At 40.6% G+C, this 17,153-nt stretch overlaps 1 protein-coding gene across 4 annotated transcripts in view; it reads left to right on the forward strand.

The window, feature by feature from the left end:
• STOX2 (storkhead box 2) overlaps window positions 1-17,153 on the forward strand; it is a 240,140-nt gene that overhangs the window by 214,939 nt on the left and 8,048 nt on the right. For all 4 annotated transcript variants that reach the window (XM_019534667.1, XM_019534669.1, XM_019534670.1 and 1 more), the window contains 2 exons: window positions 579-731; window positions 13,627-15,892. In XM_019534667.1, coding sequence (XP_019390212.1) covers window positions 579-731; window positions 13,627-15,892 — 2,419 coding nt within the window. The remainder of the gene's footprint in view (window positions 1-578; window positions 732-13,626; window positions 15,893-17,153) is intronic.

Here is a 17,153-nt window from a genome sequence, read left to right on the forward strand (position 1 = left end):
ACCCCAGTATTCTTTCCTGCCATGGCAGGGGGTCGGACTAGATGATCTGCTCAGGTCCCTTCTGACCCTAGAAACTATGAAACTATCTTCAATTTTTTTTCATGTGGGGGAGTGTGTGTGCACGTACTAATTCTGATACTTTTCCAGTATGAAACCAACTATAAGGGAAACTCCTTCCCTTTCTGTATCAAAATATCATTTTTGCAGTTAGTTGAACACCACTTGCATCATTTGATAGGTATGATGGTATAATTTGTATATGAACAGATTGTGCGTTAAGGAATTTTATATAATTACTGTTTTACATGTGCAAGCAAGTGTTTCTGCAGTTATAGTTATGCATGCCATTTTGAGAGTCCATGTATTGGATCCTTCCAGAAATGCATGGTGTCGGTATTCTATGAAAATGTATCCTCCCTTCCATTTTGCTAATATTTTTAATAAGTTGTTAAACACCTTCTTTGGAAGGTTTGGCACAAGTAGTACAAATTACATAGCGTACACTTCTCATGGATATATTTCTCCATTCTTGTTCAGTTTGTGACACATTTCATGGATTGTCATCTTTCTTTCTACAGGTGATGTATCACCTATCAGTATGTCTCCCATCAGTCAATCCCAGTTTATTCCACTTGGAGAAATCCTTTGCTTGGCCATCTCAGCAATGAACTCTGCACGAAAACAAGTTACACAAGAAGCACTAATGGAACATCTAACAACTTGCTTCCCAGGTAACTACTGTATCACTCAGTTGTATGAACCTACATTTATAAAAAGCATGTCAAAAAATTTCTCCTAAAAGGGTGGTTTTAGTCTGCTTTGCTTCACTGTTGTAAATGGGATCTTCAGTCCATCTTGATCTTCTAAGCTAGTGATGTCCAGCTTTTGGAATGGCCAGGGGCTGTACACACATGGGCTGCAGGTCCCCCAGACTGCACACTTTATAGCCCCTTCTTCTACTCCTGTGCAGATGCCCTGGGTGCCCCCAAACCATGAACATCTTGTCTCCTATGAGCTGTACTGCCCTGTCCCCAAGGGCAGGGTCAGGAAGTAGAAGCTGGAGGAGGGGTAGGGCAGCCTGGAGGCCCTGGCAGCAGCTGGAGCAGTGTGGGGAGTGACACCTGGGTGGAAGCCTGCAGGTGCCAAATTAACTCTTTGCAGGCTGTGAAGTGGACAGTCTTGTTTTAAGACCTTGAAGCCTGCATGTGCAAGCTTTAGTATGAGCCCTCCTTCCACAGGCAGTCATCTTCACTGACAGGGCTGCTCACATAGATAACTGTTACAGGGCCAATTCCTAATTGCTTGAAGAATTGTATTGAAGTTGTATAATATTTGCTAATCCATATAATATTATGTTGTATTTCTTTTTCTATATTTGATATCAAAATATGCTTGTCTGTGATATTTCTCATGAAATAACCTTAAAATCCTGTCACATCAAACTCTAAAGCACTTAAGAATGCTTTCTTAGTTCCTTGAGTATGCTGGCATAGAGTGCATAGGGTACATCACAGATCAGTGTAAGCTTTTTCCATGTGATAGATTCCATCTTCAGCTGGCTTAGAAAGAATGTTGTTTTCTTTCACGTAGGCCACAAATAGCTGCCCCACTGCTCATGGCCAAAAAGCTCTTTGTCTCCTTTTAGAGATAACACTGTTTCCTTTGACCACAGACGGGCAGCAATAGCTTTGGCTGTCTTGCCCTAAACTGCTGTCCTAATATGTTTCAAATGCATTCTTCTGGCGTCAAATTCATGAGGCTTTCACACTAGCTTTTGCTGATGGTCATTTATCAGAATGCTAAATTGAAATGGATCTGATTAAAAGATACTGCTTGTCAAAAAAGCAGAAGTCATGCTAAGAATAACATGTATGGATTCATCAATTGCTTACCAACGTCAGCAAGGATTGGTGAATGATGTAAAATGTATTCTATGTAAACATCTGTAAACAGCTTGAGTTGCAATGAACAGGTTGGTGGTCAGGAAAGCCACATTGTAATCCCAGCTCTGCTGTTCGCTTCCTGCACAACTTTGTCAGAATTGCTTAGCTCTTCTCTGCCTTTTGGTTTACACACTACTCGCCTTCCAGAAGAATTATAAAAATGACTTAGAATTCTGTTTTTAAAAGGTGCATCTACCCAAGATGCTGGAAGTGCAGTAGACTAATTGTGCTGTGCACTAACGCGTCACAGCAAAAGTTGTGCTAATGCGCAGTAGAACCAGTCTACTGTACGTTAATGTCACGTAAAAATATGCACTAACGTTATTACGCAGTAGTGCTGATTATGGTGCATTTAGTACCTGCTATTACAGATACTAAATTTAATGTGCCACAATTACGATGCATTAATACATGTGTAGATGTGACCAAAGAGTGCTATACATCTGCTGTTGCCTGGTGAGACCTCTCCTTGCTAGAAAACTGTATGTGCTCTTAGATTGTGGAATACAAGTTACAGGAGGTTGTGGAACTCGATATGAGTAAGACTTCTTTGCAACTTTTGGTAGGTTTCTGGATCAGGAGCTGACTGAGTTAGCCATTCAGATAATTACATTGTTTGGATTTCATCCCTCCCATATATCCGGAGGAGGTGTTGTGTGTCTGTTTGTTTCTTAACTGGTGGAGGTTTTGTATGAGGTTTTTCCAGTGTTCTCTACGTACTGTAAAGTTAATGATCCATGAAGTAGCGGACAGGAGGTGAAAAGGTAGAAAGTTTACAATTTGTATAATTTAGTAAAAATCTTATTGCCTACTTGAAACTCTAGATTATTAGAGGCATCCCTTAAGTTTCTTATGAATATGGTTATAAGTTGAGCTTGTGTTTTGTGCTGTTCCTATTATAAGGAAATAGACATAAAAATAATTCAGTAAGCTGGAATATTCTGTAGTCACAGTGCATAGTGCCTTGCCATCTCCATTTGTCCTCCAGCTGTGAATGTATGTATTGTTCACTTCCGAGGTTAAGAAAAAGAATGTCTTGTGTTTCCTACCTCACCTCCCAAAAATTAAAAGAATCCTTCTGCCCTTTGTTGTCCTAAGAGTATTCCTTGCAATTTTTTCCTCTGTCATGTTTCTACTCCTTTTTTGCCATCCTCCCCACCACTCCAAAGGACTTCCTTTCCCCCTCAGCCATAAAAAAAAAAAAAAAAAATCTTGACTATCACCGCTTTGGATTATCACTGTCAAACAATTTCTGCAGATCTTGCCTGATAGGAACACTTGCATGTCTAGGTCACTTGTGCTTTAAGGAACAGATGCTTCACTGGGCTTCACGTTGTGGGTAAATTTCCTATGACTACAGATGTCATTCTCAAATTGACTAAGAATAATAAACCTCTTTCCTCAGTGCAGGCTCTTACACTGATAGAATAGCCCTTTAGTTTGCTGAGCCATTGTACAGGCATAAATCTGGGCCACAGCTATATCTGAAATGAGGTATGCTAATTATTTATAACATCACATAGCAACCACTCCACATCTTCAACTAGTGTTTCATGAGCCAATCAGAGTGTTACTTTTATCCCTTGTTAAGCCTTGGTGTCAGCTTGGGAGAAAATCATTTTAGAAGATTTAACACCATTTAACACATACTATGAAAAATACATTTTAAATAAACTTACATATTGATATTGAAAAATGTTTGTAATAATGCATTTATGGTTTTTGTGATTTATTAGTCTTTTAAAGAGAGAATTCACCAATATACATATTGCAGTATTCCAACTTAAAATGGTTATGATATTTTGCAGTATATTTATTGACCAGATTTTAAATCATATACTAAATATAAATCTTTGAAATCCAGGATAACAAATAAGAATATAACCTCTATTCCTATCTTGACATTCACACTCTAGTCAGTAGCTTTGAACCTTGCCTTAACATAACTTAGACATATAGTTTGTGCCATTTTAATAGCTTTTACAGATTGTTAACGTAGTTAACCTAATATGCTTAGTATATTGGAAATTTGTGTAATAGAAAACATGTGCCTGTTTTTAATATTCATTTGTGAAGTGAAGAAATGGTATTCTAAAATGTTAAACTAAGATGAAGTCCACTTCAAAAAATGAAAGATTGTTGTATGGTGATTCTTGCATTTGATGTCAAATGTATACATCTTAATTAAAGGATGTAATACATTAAATTAGTTAAACTTAGGTCATTGTACTCTGAGAGCAACAAACAAGACATAATCTTCTGTCTGGAAGCTCAGTGGAGGGCACGGTAGACTCTCTTGAGATGCAGAAAATGTACATGTCTGACTCAGTGTCCAGACAGTTTCTGCCGTTAAATTATTAAAGCACTACATAATCTTAAATAGCACCACTTGCTGTCATGCAGTATTTTAAATGATAAATGTTCTGAACTGTTGTTCAGTTCAGTTCAGTGTACTGGAAAAGTGAGGCAAGTGGGAAATGAGACTGGCCCACTTCAAGGATGGTTCCTGGAGGTGATGGGAGGATTTACATATGAATCCTAACCCTGGATGCATTAGCTGCATCTTTTAAGGGGAAGACAGAGCCATTGAGCAGCTGAGAGATCTGGTTTCTATTTTTAAATATGCCAGTGATTTGCTGTGATCTCTGGCAAGACCTAACGTCTTTCCCCAGTTCTGCAAAGCTCTTTGATATCTGTGACATGGCATTTACCTGTGTACCTATTCAAGGAAGGAGTGAATCATATTGTTGAAATCTTGGGGCAAACCTGTAGATACGTATTTTTTGTATCAACAACCTACAGTCACCTCTCAGCATTGTGAAAATTCCTGCACTCTGGTTGGCTGACAGCTGTTATTATTTAGTCAAACTAGAGAGACTTTCATAATCACTGTACTGTTATTTTCCAGTAATTATACAGTGAATATGTAAATCATTCTACTTGGACTACTGTACTCAGAATAACCAAGCGGTTTGATGCAACAAGAAGCCCCTTGGCCCCTCATTTGAAAAAGAGTGAATAAGGCTGTTTAGTGGTTAATGGGGATTTCATTTTTTAAAGAATGTTTTAGAAAGCCTTGACTCATTTTTCTCTTTCAGGCCCAGTCCTGTTCCCAGTGAAATCGATGGGAGTGTTGCCAAAGGTTTCCTTGGGAACAGGACCAGTCTTTCTCATCTCTGCTTCACAGGTTTTTGTCACTGCATTTATCTTTTTCACCCTGGAAGGTGCCCAGATACTGCTGCGATGAGCACAGTGTGATAACCTAAATAAATGGATCCCATTTCCACCTCCTAGCTTTTTCCATACTAGAGTTTCTTGTGTTAACTCCTATGAAACAAGCCTTTTTTTTTCTTTCTGGTTTTTATTTTTTTTATTTACTTGAGTCTCACTTTGACCTTCCACTGGTACATGTGAAAATCACTAATGCAGGCAGAGGGCTGTCCTTATCCAGACAACTTCTGTCATATATTTGTGCTGACATTGACTGGGAGTCTTCCAGTATGTTACAAACTCTGCTCATTTCAAGTTTGAAATGAAATACAATAATATATTGCAGCTGTTATGGAGGGATGAACATAGTTGATATGGAGAGAAGAAAATGAAGCAGCTAAAGGAAACAGATTGAGAGGACAAATAATTGAGAGAGAAGAGGAAATAATAGATATGGAAAGAAAGGGCCAGACATGTATTAATTTTAAAAGAAGCAAAGAGATTTACCTTTTAGTAGTTTTGCAGCTAGTTACTCTTCACATTTTTCTCTGATTTACATTTACTATCTGAATATTAAATTAAACTATTTGGAAGTAAGAACAGTAAGTTGATGTTTAGTACTTCCTGGTCTGAACAAACTCTTTAGCCTTACGCTATATATTCATTCAGCCTAGGATATGAACAGGGCTACATCTCCTGCTATCATATAACCACTTAAGCTGTCCAATTTGCAGAAATATTTAAAATAGCAGTGATGGGAGCCAGCGTCATATCAGCGCTCTCTTCTGCCATGCACAAGCCAAATTCAGTTCTGGATCTGTTTCTCATTTCATGGACTTATAAGTACTAATGTGCCTCAGAGGCAATCATAATGAAACCTTCAGCTAATTTTGGCATATGGTGTTGGACTCCAAGAAATCCCATCCACCGTTGCTGCAACTGTATGCAGACCCTAGGGGTTGTGTATTAGATGAATGTGATAGAGAGATATTCCCCACCTCCACTAGATGTGCATGGAAAATAATTTTAAGTAAGAGAGGGGAGAGAGAAGGTTGGAAAATTATTTACTGCTTATTATTTATTTTTAAGATGTTACATAGTGTATTCTGTAGCCATAGAAGTGAGTCAGCCAATCTCACTGCATTGCAATCCGTATTTAAAGATCCTTTGCACAACACTTTTAGTCATTATGGTCATACACCACTTATTGGGCGTATAATACAGAAGGTTGTTTTTAAAATGCTTTTAGAGTACACATTGCATGACAGACCATAAAAGTGTCAAAGAATTCACTTCAGTCTCCTTTAATAACTCTTTCATAAAGCTCCTGACGTGAGGGATGGGGGAGTCTCTTCTTTTGTTTCTTCCTTTTTTAAAAATATTTAAGAAAGGCAAAATAAAGAACAAGGATAAAGGTACTCTAAGACAATAGAATTCAGGGTAAAGAGTTTGGAGGGGCTGCCCTTTAGTATCAGCTCTGGTAATAAGCTATACCTCTGGAAGCAGAAGGAGAACATGGCCTCTGCCTCACCCTGCTACTTCAGTAGGAACAGAATTGGACCATGCATAGAGAAACGAAGAGCGCAGAGAGAGTCTGGCTCTCTGCCACTGGCAACAAGGGCAAGCATAAGGAATTCAAACACATTCCTTCAGTTAGGGGCAGGATTCTTAAGTTCTCCTTTCTGCCCACTCCTGTGTTGCTATAGCATGTGAACTTGTGTTCATATCATTCCTATCAATCCTGGGACATTTCCATTATAACCCAATAATAAAAACTTTCAATCCATATAACATCTGAAAGCAGGTACAGGAGAATTTACCATATATCCAACACCATGGTACCAAGGAATGGGTTTATTTAAGCCTGGGATGTCAAATACGTAGCCAACAGGCTGGATGTGGCTTACAGAGACATGCCATCTGGCCCTCAGGTCTTTTGGAGGGGTTGGGAATTTGGCAGCAAGAACAAATGCCACTGTTTGTGGTCAAGAGACCATGGGGGTTAATAAAACCATCATTCATCCCACTGCCAAATTCATGGGTGCAGAGCTCCACTGGGGACTCGTTTTGGTGGTGGCAGGGTGAGCAACAGTGGCATTAACCCCCACGGCTCCCTTAGCTGACTCACGAGGCTTGGGCAGCTGAGGGGTGTTATCATTATCACCACTGCCACTCACCCTGCTCCTGGAAACAGGTAGGTTTTGATCCACAAAGAAGGCCTAGGTTTGGCTTCTGTAGGGGACACCCCTACTTGAAGGACTTAAATTATTTAAGTTCTGTATTCCTTGTCTGTTATTGTCAAACCTTTAGCAAGGCTGAGGTTGGCATGGAAAAAATATGTGTACAGCTACAGTGGCCAAAAATACAGAAACTTTGGCCTACGTTTGAATTTGTTTTAATAAAAGTTAGACCAGTGGTGGCTTACCATTTTCATTGTAATGTTCTCCATATCCAGAAGAGAGAGAGACCCTTTACTTTGTCCTCTTTTGGCAAGATGCACTTTAGAAGCTCCTATTAAGAGTGTGTATTATGCAAGAGAGCTTTTACTATGTGAAAAAGGGGTATAATCACTTCCCTAAGAAACTTTAAAGTTACATTTTGCTAAAATGTTGACTGAAAAGGCCATGGGAAATTCTGTGCAAAAGAGTTTATAGTGTGCATGAACCAATGTTTTTGTTGCTTTATTGTTTTTTTAGCAGATTTATGCAAAAGAAGTGCATCTTTCTAAAAATAAGAGGGGGAGAGCAATAGAGATCTTCAGGGGCTGAATGACAGCTGGATGTTCCGTTCTGCTCAGTGTCCCTCATTTGAAAGGGATGACTCATCTCAGCTTATCCTTTGCTACAAGATAAACTAATGTATGCACAGCTAAACTAATGAGAAAAATAGATGCCTGTGTTTTCTTACTCATCTTACACTATTCTGAGCTCTACCTCCCAGTGGACAAGATCCACATCTTTGGTCAATACAGTGGCTTCTGAGTGAAAGAGATAAAGATGCTGTCCAAACTGTAGCAGTAGGCAGAAAGCTGTCAAGTAGAATGGATTAGGAATTTCTAATGGATACATGCTTGTCTCATCTGGGGGAGCAGAAGGCTGTGCAAAGCAGGGGAGAGACGGGGCTTTTAGGAAGTCAAAGCTTTATGCCACTAAGCCATATTATAGACAGGCACTGAAAGGAAGCTAGGGCCCTGAATTTCTCTCCTGACTAATGCAAGCAGTTAACACTAACTAGGCCTGTAGGAATATTCTGTGGTAGAAGTAGAAACTTGTTTGCCTCTTTATCCTCCTCACCTTCCCTTTGTCTAGGATCGTTGAGGTTGTCGGTGGCAAACCTCCTGGGAATTGTGGAGTAAGACAAGCTGAACTGAATTCCAGATCAGGATGCAGGAGAGGTCTCCCAGTCCGGCTCCAGTTGTAAGGAGATTGCCTTTCTTTGAGGTCCATGGCATAGGAATACCGGTGCCAAGGTCTTATCCAGTTCATCGCAAGGAAGGGAATATATTCTGATCTGGAATTCACTTCAGTTTCCCTTACTCCATGTTTCTTGGGTAGTTTGTTGCTGACAACCTTGGTGTTCTTCAGTAGGGTTGGCAGTAAAATTAAATGTACTAATTAAAATGTAATACATAAAGCTCATCGGGACTAGAGGTGGGAATTGTTTACCTGTATTTGGGATTATGGATCCCAAATAAGGAGCCCTACGGGCAAATCAGTACAAAATCCTATGTTAACAAAAAGCTTTCTAGGCAGTATTCTAGGCCAATAGGCACAACCTTTTTGAAAGCTGTGCCACAAGTTAGCCCCGCATCTTCCTTAAATGCCACTCCAATCCCTTTCCCCTGCTTGGTCTGCTGCTCTGTTTTTTATGCCCTTCCCTGTTTTCCCTGTCCAATCTGTTTTGCTTTCTGCTCCCTGCCTTATCTGCCGTTGTGCTGCCTGTCCCCTCACTAATCTGCTGTACCCCACACAGAGGCTGCCCATTCTACTTGTGGTACACATGCCACAGGTTGGCCACACCAGTCCTGGGCTTTGTTCCTTGTTATCTTATTCAGTAGTGTAGGGCTCCTTCTGTAAATCGACCTGAGGAGGAAGTTAAGCCAGTTTAACTTGCACGATCAGAAATTTTACTTGAAACTTTGCTCCCATCCTGCTATTCCCAGAGTTGACTGGCTTGCAGCAAGGAACTGCTCTTGAGTAAATTCTCTAATGCTTTAAGCAGAAACAGGCAACAGAAATTTTTGTGTCAGTATGAAATATACAAGTTTCTCTTGCTTTATTCAGGTTCTGTATGGGTCATGGCTTAAGAGTGAATTCCCACTTTTTACACCAAAATTTCTTATATGTGAGGTAAATTCACTCATATGTGATCAGTGTGGTGGAAGCCACAGTCAGCTGCTTTGTGCATTGCATTGTGGGAGTGATGTGCACCAAAATATAGTCTGCTGTGTGAATCTGTGCTCCTCACTCGTTGTCTGCAACATGTTTCTCTAGTTGCCATCCCCATTATGATAATGCCCTGTGCTTGTGTGTGCTGTCTGCTGTTGGTGAGTACCAAAATTGTCTTGTAAAAGTGGCAGAAATGTGTCTGGAGGTCAGTACAGTTGATGTCTTGGAACATACTCCTATTTGTTACATTGCAAAGTGGTTTCCCTTTATGCAAATTTGAGTTATGTGCTGTTTTCCAGGAATGAATATACAGCATAAAGCGAGGGAAACCTGTAAGTGTTTTCTTCCTGCTGCCTTTTTAAATTATCTAATCTTCTATACTTATAGACCATACCAACAGTGGCTGTTAACTAAGGTCTACTGCATGTATTTTGTAATTGAAAAAGTATTGGTGAAGTACAGGGCCATTTCTTTTGGAATTTCCCTTAAAATTCAAGCTTTATAAATTTACAGATTAGATTAGTTGGTAAGAAATTTAACACACAAACCTCCAAAATATGGAGCAGTGTTTGAAGTCTTATTTCTGCCATGACAGCATGCTAGCAATTGACAGTAAATGGTTCACTGAGCTGCCCCTGTGCTTTTTATCCTGCTGTTTGCAAACACCAAGCAACAAAGTTGAACCAGCAAGCTCCAAGCTCTGAAACCTGGGTGTGGAATTGGCCTTATTCCTACAGTCTGCCAGCGAGGACATGCATTTAGCATGCAATTAGAGCTGGAAGAAAATTTTCAGCTAAAATATTTTTTGATAAAAAATTGTAGATTTGGCAACATTTAAATGTTTTGCAAAACTTGAATAATTTTTGGTGGTTTGTTTGTTTAAACTAACTCCAACATTCAAACAAAATAATAACATTTCATAAATGATTTTTAAGCAAAGCATTTTCATTTTTTATTCAAAACCATGTATTTAGAGGCTGTGTATTTAGATGTTTCCTTTAATTTTATTTTAAGAAATAATAAACTGCTAAGAGATCACATGTAAACAAAATGTGTGTCTGGATTGAACTAAATGTGTCACTTGAGCCAAAATAGGGTTTTTTTCCATCTTTTTTATTCACAAGAAATTTTGAATTTTCATTTTCACTTGGACTCAAACCAAGATTTGTTTATCCTCTGTTTTTTTTGTTTGCTTGTTTGTTGGTTTTAAACTTCCCAGCGAACATAACATCTGTTATTTCTCTAGGTCTAGTGGGAAACCAAATTGTTCCTCTGTACTGAATATCAACATGTACTTTTTGATATTGAATAAAGTATTGTGGACTTGATTCTGCATCACAGAAATCCAAGGGTGTTTTAGTGACATCAGTAGATCTGGGATCAGGTTCAGCATGATTACTGTGGATATTATAAAAAAGGAGGCAGTAACTTATAATCAAAAAGGAGGCATGCATTCATCACATGCCATATAAAAAGCCAGGAAATGCTTCTGGGTAGTTTGTTTTTTTTGTTTGTTTATTTATTTATTTATTTATTAAACTATATAAATAACATCCACCACAATTGATGCAGTTATTTGGCTAAAACAGTAAAATATAATTCAAATACTCTTTTTTTTTCAGAGTGGCTAAAGGAGCCTGGTAGATTTGGAGTGTTTGATGGAAAGGTCATGCTTGTTGAGCTGCTTTAAATGAGGTTTTCTTGGATTGTTTTTATTGTGTTTTATTTGAAAAATGTTTTAGGCCTCTGGAAAAAGAGGTGAACACCTTTTTTTACATACTTTGCTGTAAATCATAAGCATTACACTCATAACTTGGGGTATAAATAGTTTTTTTAGGATAATAGCAAAAATCCATTGTTTTCCTTTTGAATATCCATTGTTTTCCTTTGAAGAGTGGTCGTTCTTGGAGGAGACGATCCTCCAAGCCCAAAGGGTGGCAATCCCAACACAGGGGGCAAGAGTGCTCAAAAGCCCCCATGGCTCACCAAAAGCATCCAGGAGTGTCTCAAAGCTAAAAAGGAGATGTCCACCCAATGAAAGGGAAGGGCCATCACCAGGGAGGACTATACCTTGGTTGCTTAGGATTGTAGTGGGGCTGTTAGGAAGGCCAAGGCGGAGATGTAACTGGGACTAGCAACCCAGATCAAGGATAACAAGAAATCCTTTTTTAAATACATAGAAGGTAAAAAGGTAACGTGGGGCCTCTGTAGGACACGCTAGGAAATCTGGTGGTCTCCCCGGACGACAAGGATAACCTATTTAACAATTTCTTTGACTCCATTTTTCTGAGCAGGGACCAGGTCATCCCCCTCACCAGGATCCCCAATGGTCCCAGGGGAGGCACAGCCAGGCCCAGGGTCAGAGAGGACCTAGTCAGGGAACTTGTGGTGGGACTGGACATGTTCAAATCAGCAGGTCCGGACGATCTCCACCCCAGAGTGCTGAGGGAATTAGCAGAGGCCATTGTGGGACCCCTGGCACAGCTTTCCAAGCACTTGTGGGGCTCTTGCCAGGTGCCAGAGGACTGGAAAAGGGCCAATGTGGTCCCCATTTTCAAAAAAGGGAGGAAGGAGTACCCAGGAAATTATCGGCCTGTTAGTTTTACCTCCGTCCTGGGGAAGCTCTTTGAGAAAATTATCTAAGTGCACATGTGTGAGGGGCCAGCAGGGGAGATTATGCTTAGGGGCAACCAACATGGGTTCATTAGAGGCAGGTCCTGTCAGACCAACCTGGTGGCCTTCTATGACCACGTCACAAAATCCTTGGACGCAGGTGTCGCAATGGACAGAGTCTTTCTGGACTTTAGGAAGGTCTTCGACACTGTCTCTCACCCCATTCTCATTAGAAAATTAGGAGATTGTGGTGTCAATGCCTACACAGTCAGATGCGTAGCCAGTTGGCTGGAGGGCCGCACCCAGAGGGTGGTGGTGGATGGGTCATTTTCAACCTGCAGGGACATGGGCAGTGGGGTCCCCCAGGGCTTGGTCCTCGGGCCCTCACTGTTCAATGTCTTCATCAGCAACTTGGATGAGGGGTGAAAAGCACCTTGTTCAAATTCACAGATGACACTAAGATGTGGGGAGAGGTGGGCATGCTAGAAGGGAGGGACAGGCTGCAATTGGATCTGGACAGGTTACAGGGGTGGGTGGATGAGACTAAGATGGGATTCAATACTGACAAGTGCAGGGTAATGAACCTAGGGAGAGAGAACCAGCAGCATACCTACAGGCTGGGGAGCTCCCTTCTCCTCAGCCCAGAGGCAGAAAAGGATCTTGGAGTCATTATAGGAGGGATATGGACAGCATCAAGAGGGTCTAGAGACAGGCCACTCGCACGATCAGGAGGCAGCAGGGCAGGCCTTATGAGGAGAGGCTACGGGACCTGAACCTGTTCAGCCTCCACAAGAGAAGGCTGAGAGGGGATCTGGTGGGAGTCTATAAACTGGCCAAGGGAGACCAGCAGGCAATGAGAGTCCCTGTTCCCCTGATCACTACTGGGAGTAACAAGAAATAATGACCATAAGTTGACCGAGAGTAGATTCAAGCTAGATATCAGGAGGCATACTTCATAGTCAGGGCGGCTAGGATCTGGAACCAACTTCCAATGGAAGTCGTGCTTGCCCCTACCCTGGGGGTCTTCAAAAGGAGGCGAGATAGACACCTAGCTGGGGTCGTTTGACCCCAGTACTCTTTCCTGCCCATGGCAGGGGGTCGGACTTGATGATCTGCTCAGGTCCCTTCCAACCCGACCAACTGTGAAACTATGAATATTCTTCCTTTAAAGAGATTTCATTTGGGCATTTAAAGGTTGCCTGCTATGGAAGCAACTAAAGGTTATTTGGTGCATTTTTTATATATGTTCTATTAATGTCATCTTTTCAATTTTGTTACTAATCCATATGCCTGAAGTGTAGAATGTAAGTGAATAAAAAAAAAAAGAATGAATAACAGTGTGCTCTGTTTGAATTATTTCCTTAACTTACTGTTCACTTTTGTGTTGGCAAAACTCTGACATTCTTGCGTGGAGGAAGTAAATTTTCCATGATTTAGACTGTTCTTCATATATACTTAATGTTGTTTTTCAGGTGTTCCAACTCCCAGTCCTGAAATCCTTCGGCACACCTTGAACATGCTTGTACGAGAAAGGAAAATATATCCAACTCCAGATGGCTATTTCATTGTGACTCCACAGACTTATTTTATAACACCATCCCTCATAAGAACTAACAGCAAATGGTACCATTTGGATGAGAGGATACCTGACAGATCTCAGTGTACCTCTCCACAACAAGGGACTATAACTCCCTCCACCTCGGGATGTGTCAGGGACCGAACTTTACCCAAAAACCACTGCGACTCTTGCCATTGTTGCAGAGAAGATATGCACAGCATGCATGCATCCACCCTGCAGAGGAAGTCAGCAAAAGACTGTAAGGACTCGTATTGTCCTCCATCACTATGCCAGGTACCACCTACTGAAAAAAGTAAAAGTACTGTAAATTTTTCGTACAAAGCAGAGACACTCACAAAACCTAAAGATGTAGAAAAGCAGTCTAAAAAATTTGGACTAAAGTTATTTCGACTAAGTTTTAAAAAGGATAAGGCAAAACAATTGGCTAATTTTTCTGCTCAATTTCCTCCTGAGGAATGGCCTTTAAGGGATGAAGACACCCCTGCCACTATACCTAGAGAGGTGGAAATGGAGATTATAAGGCGTATTAACCCAGATCTGACTGTGGAAAATGTCATGAGGCACACTGCACTGATGAAGAAACTTGAAGAAGAAAAAGCTCAGAGAAGCAAAGCAGGATCTTCTGCTCACCATAGTGGGCGAAGCAAAAAGAGTAGAAATCACAGGAAGTCTCATGGGAAATCTCGGTCACACAGCAAGAGCCGGGTGTCCAAAGGAGATCCTTCAGATGGTTCTCATTTGGATATACCAGCTGAAAGGGAGTATGAGTTTTATGATCCTCTTACAAGATCCCCCAGGGAGGGCTGTTTCATAATAGAGCACAAAGGAGATAATTTTATCATGCATAGCAATCCTAATATGATCGAGTCTCACTTTCCTATGACACCAGAATGGGATGTATCTGGTGAGCTGGCCAAAAGAAGAACAGAGATGCCTTTTCCTGAACCTTCAAGGGGAAGTTCCCACTCCAAGGTCCATCGAAGCCACAGCCATACACAAGACAGAAGATCAAGAAATGAAAGATCTAACAAGGCCAAGGAAAGGTCTAGATCAATGGATAATTCCAAGGGACCTTTGGGTTCTTCTACTTTAGGTACACCTGAAGACATGGGTGAAGGCTGTAGTCCAGATGATCAAACAAATAGCCAAACATATATTGATGACAGTACCTTAAGGCCTTCACAATCACTCAGTCATCAAAGGGCTCTGATTTCATCTGTAAACTATAAAGAAACATGTATATCTGACATAGTTAGTGGCAGTGTAGAAACCCCCAGCTCTTGTAGTCTAATGGAACAAAGCAAGCCTACAGAGAATTTACCGGCCTATAGTGAGCTCAATTCCTGCACAACAAAATCAGCAATTGATGACTATTTTCAGTGCAACACTTCTAGTGAGACTGTACTTACTGCTCCATCACCACTGGGAAAAAATAAGGAGGATCATGACACGATGACTTCAACAGATGGGATAAAAAAAATGTCTCCCTCCGAAAGACAGTCTCAACACATAGCCAGAGAGCCTGGGGTACACAAAGAGGAGTCCCCGAAAGGCCCAAGTACTGTTTCAGTAGTTGCAGGCCAAACTCCTGAAGTAATTGCAAATGGGAGACTGGCTCAGCACCATAACACTGAATCAAGCAGCCTTGATAAAAGGAAAGAAATATTTAGTAAAGATACACTTTTTAAACCTCTACATAATACTCTGTCTGTGAATAGTTATCACAAGTCTAGTGCCCCACTGCTAAAACCCCATCAAAAGACACCCTCTGACACACTGCCAGTCAGATGTGAGAAACTAGAACAGGCTATAGTAACCTCCGTCACGCAAGTTATGCCCATTTCACAGAGACAGCAAGAATCAGCTGGGAACCAGGAACCCTCCTTTGATTATTATAATGTATCTGATGATGATGACTCGGAGGAAGGAACAAATAAAAATGCTGAGGAAGAAAAAAACAGGGATGATGTGGGCACTATGCAGTGGTTACTGGAGCGAGAAAAGGAAAGGGATCTACAAAGAAAATTTGAGAAGAATCTTACTCTCCTTACCCCAAAGGAAACTGAAAACAGCAGCAACCAGAGAGCCACACACTCAGCTCGCCTGGACAGCATGGATAGCAGCAGCATTACCGTAGACAGCGGGTTCAATTCTCCACGGTAGGACTATAAAATTAATTTTAAAGGTCACTCTTGAGTTATTTACATGGTTCTTATGTGTTTGTTTGTTTTTTTTTAATAAAAATTGTTTTCCTGTGCATGTAGCAGAGGACCTCAGGATGTATGCAGAGGACTCTTTTTGTGTAGATTTTTTGGCTACATACACAGAGCCAGATTGTCCTTTCACTTGAAATAGTCTCAGTATGGAAAAAAACTTCTTTGGCTTTGATACTTACTGAAGGATGCTGGTGTAATTAGGCAGACTGCCTTGCTGATGTAGGTTGATTATCACAAAGGGAGATTTGTAGCTTTCTACTTTAGCACATGCTGTATTGGCTCTATCTTCTTTAGTATCTCTTTGTCCCCGCTCTTACTGTGTTGGCAGTATGTGCTTTGACCTGCACTGTCGTTGCAGTTCATCTGGAAAAGCTAATGCTCCACGGCACCAGGTACTGGAAGTGAAATGTAGTTCTCTTTCATACCACTCCTGCTTCCCAACCTCTGATGGCAAGTTAGGATGTATCCCTTCTGTGTAGTACCTGTTTCCCCACCAAGTACAGAAATTAAGTTTTTAGTGATTTCATTTTTTAACATATTATTGGGGACTTTCTTAACAATAACAGGAGCAAATATTAGGAAGTAATTCTAAAGGAAGGAAGAGTGATTTAAGTTTTACCTTGGTCTAAGCAACCAAATTTATGTAACTTTTTGGAAGGTTTTTGTCCCTTTGACTAAGCTCATCTGCTATGTAGAAGTTTAGCAACTTTCCATTATAGGAAGAGTCGTTCCAGCTAGTATGAGGTTACGTGTATTCTCCTTTTAAAACTTAAATCTTTTATTTTTTTAAAATAAAATATGCAGTACTTTCACCTTGCTGTTTTAAATTTGGTCTAGCTCAGTGTGCAAATTGTTTCTGTTTTTTCAGGGCTGGGCAAGTGGTTAGTTGTGTATGAATCATTTCTTTTACTTAACTCACTGGTAGGATCATATATTCCAAACTTGCAGTTCAGTTGGTTCAAGGAGAGATCATATCTTCCCTCATTGTTTGTATGGAAGCTGAAACTTCTATTTGTGACCCAAAGAAAGCTAAGCTAGCATGACACCTGAGCATAAAAATTTGGTGTATTATACTGCCAGCCAAGCCCTACAGAAAACAAAAATGTCAGCTTTTAAAATTACCGTATTTTTCGGACCATAAGACGCACTTTTTCCCCCCCAAAAGTGGGGGGAAAACGAGGGTGCGTCTTATGGTCCGAAGGTG

Source organism: Crocodylus porosus, unplaced genomic scaffold (genome assembly GCF_001723895.1).
Source record: "Crocodylus porosus isolate Cpor-Errol unplaced genomic scaffold, CroPor_comp1, whole genome shotgun sequence".
NCBI classification, from domain to species: Eukaryota; Metazoa; Chordata; order Crocodylia; family Crocodylidae; genus Crocodylus; species Crocodylus porosus.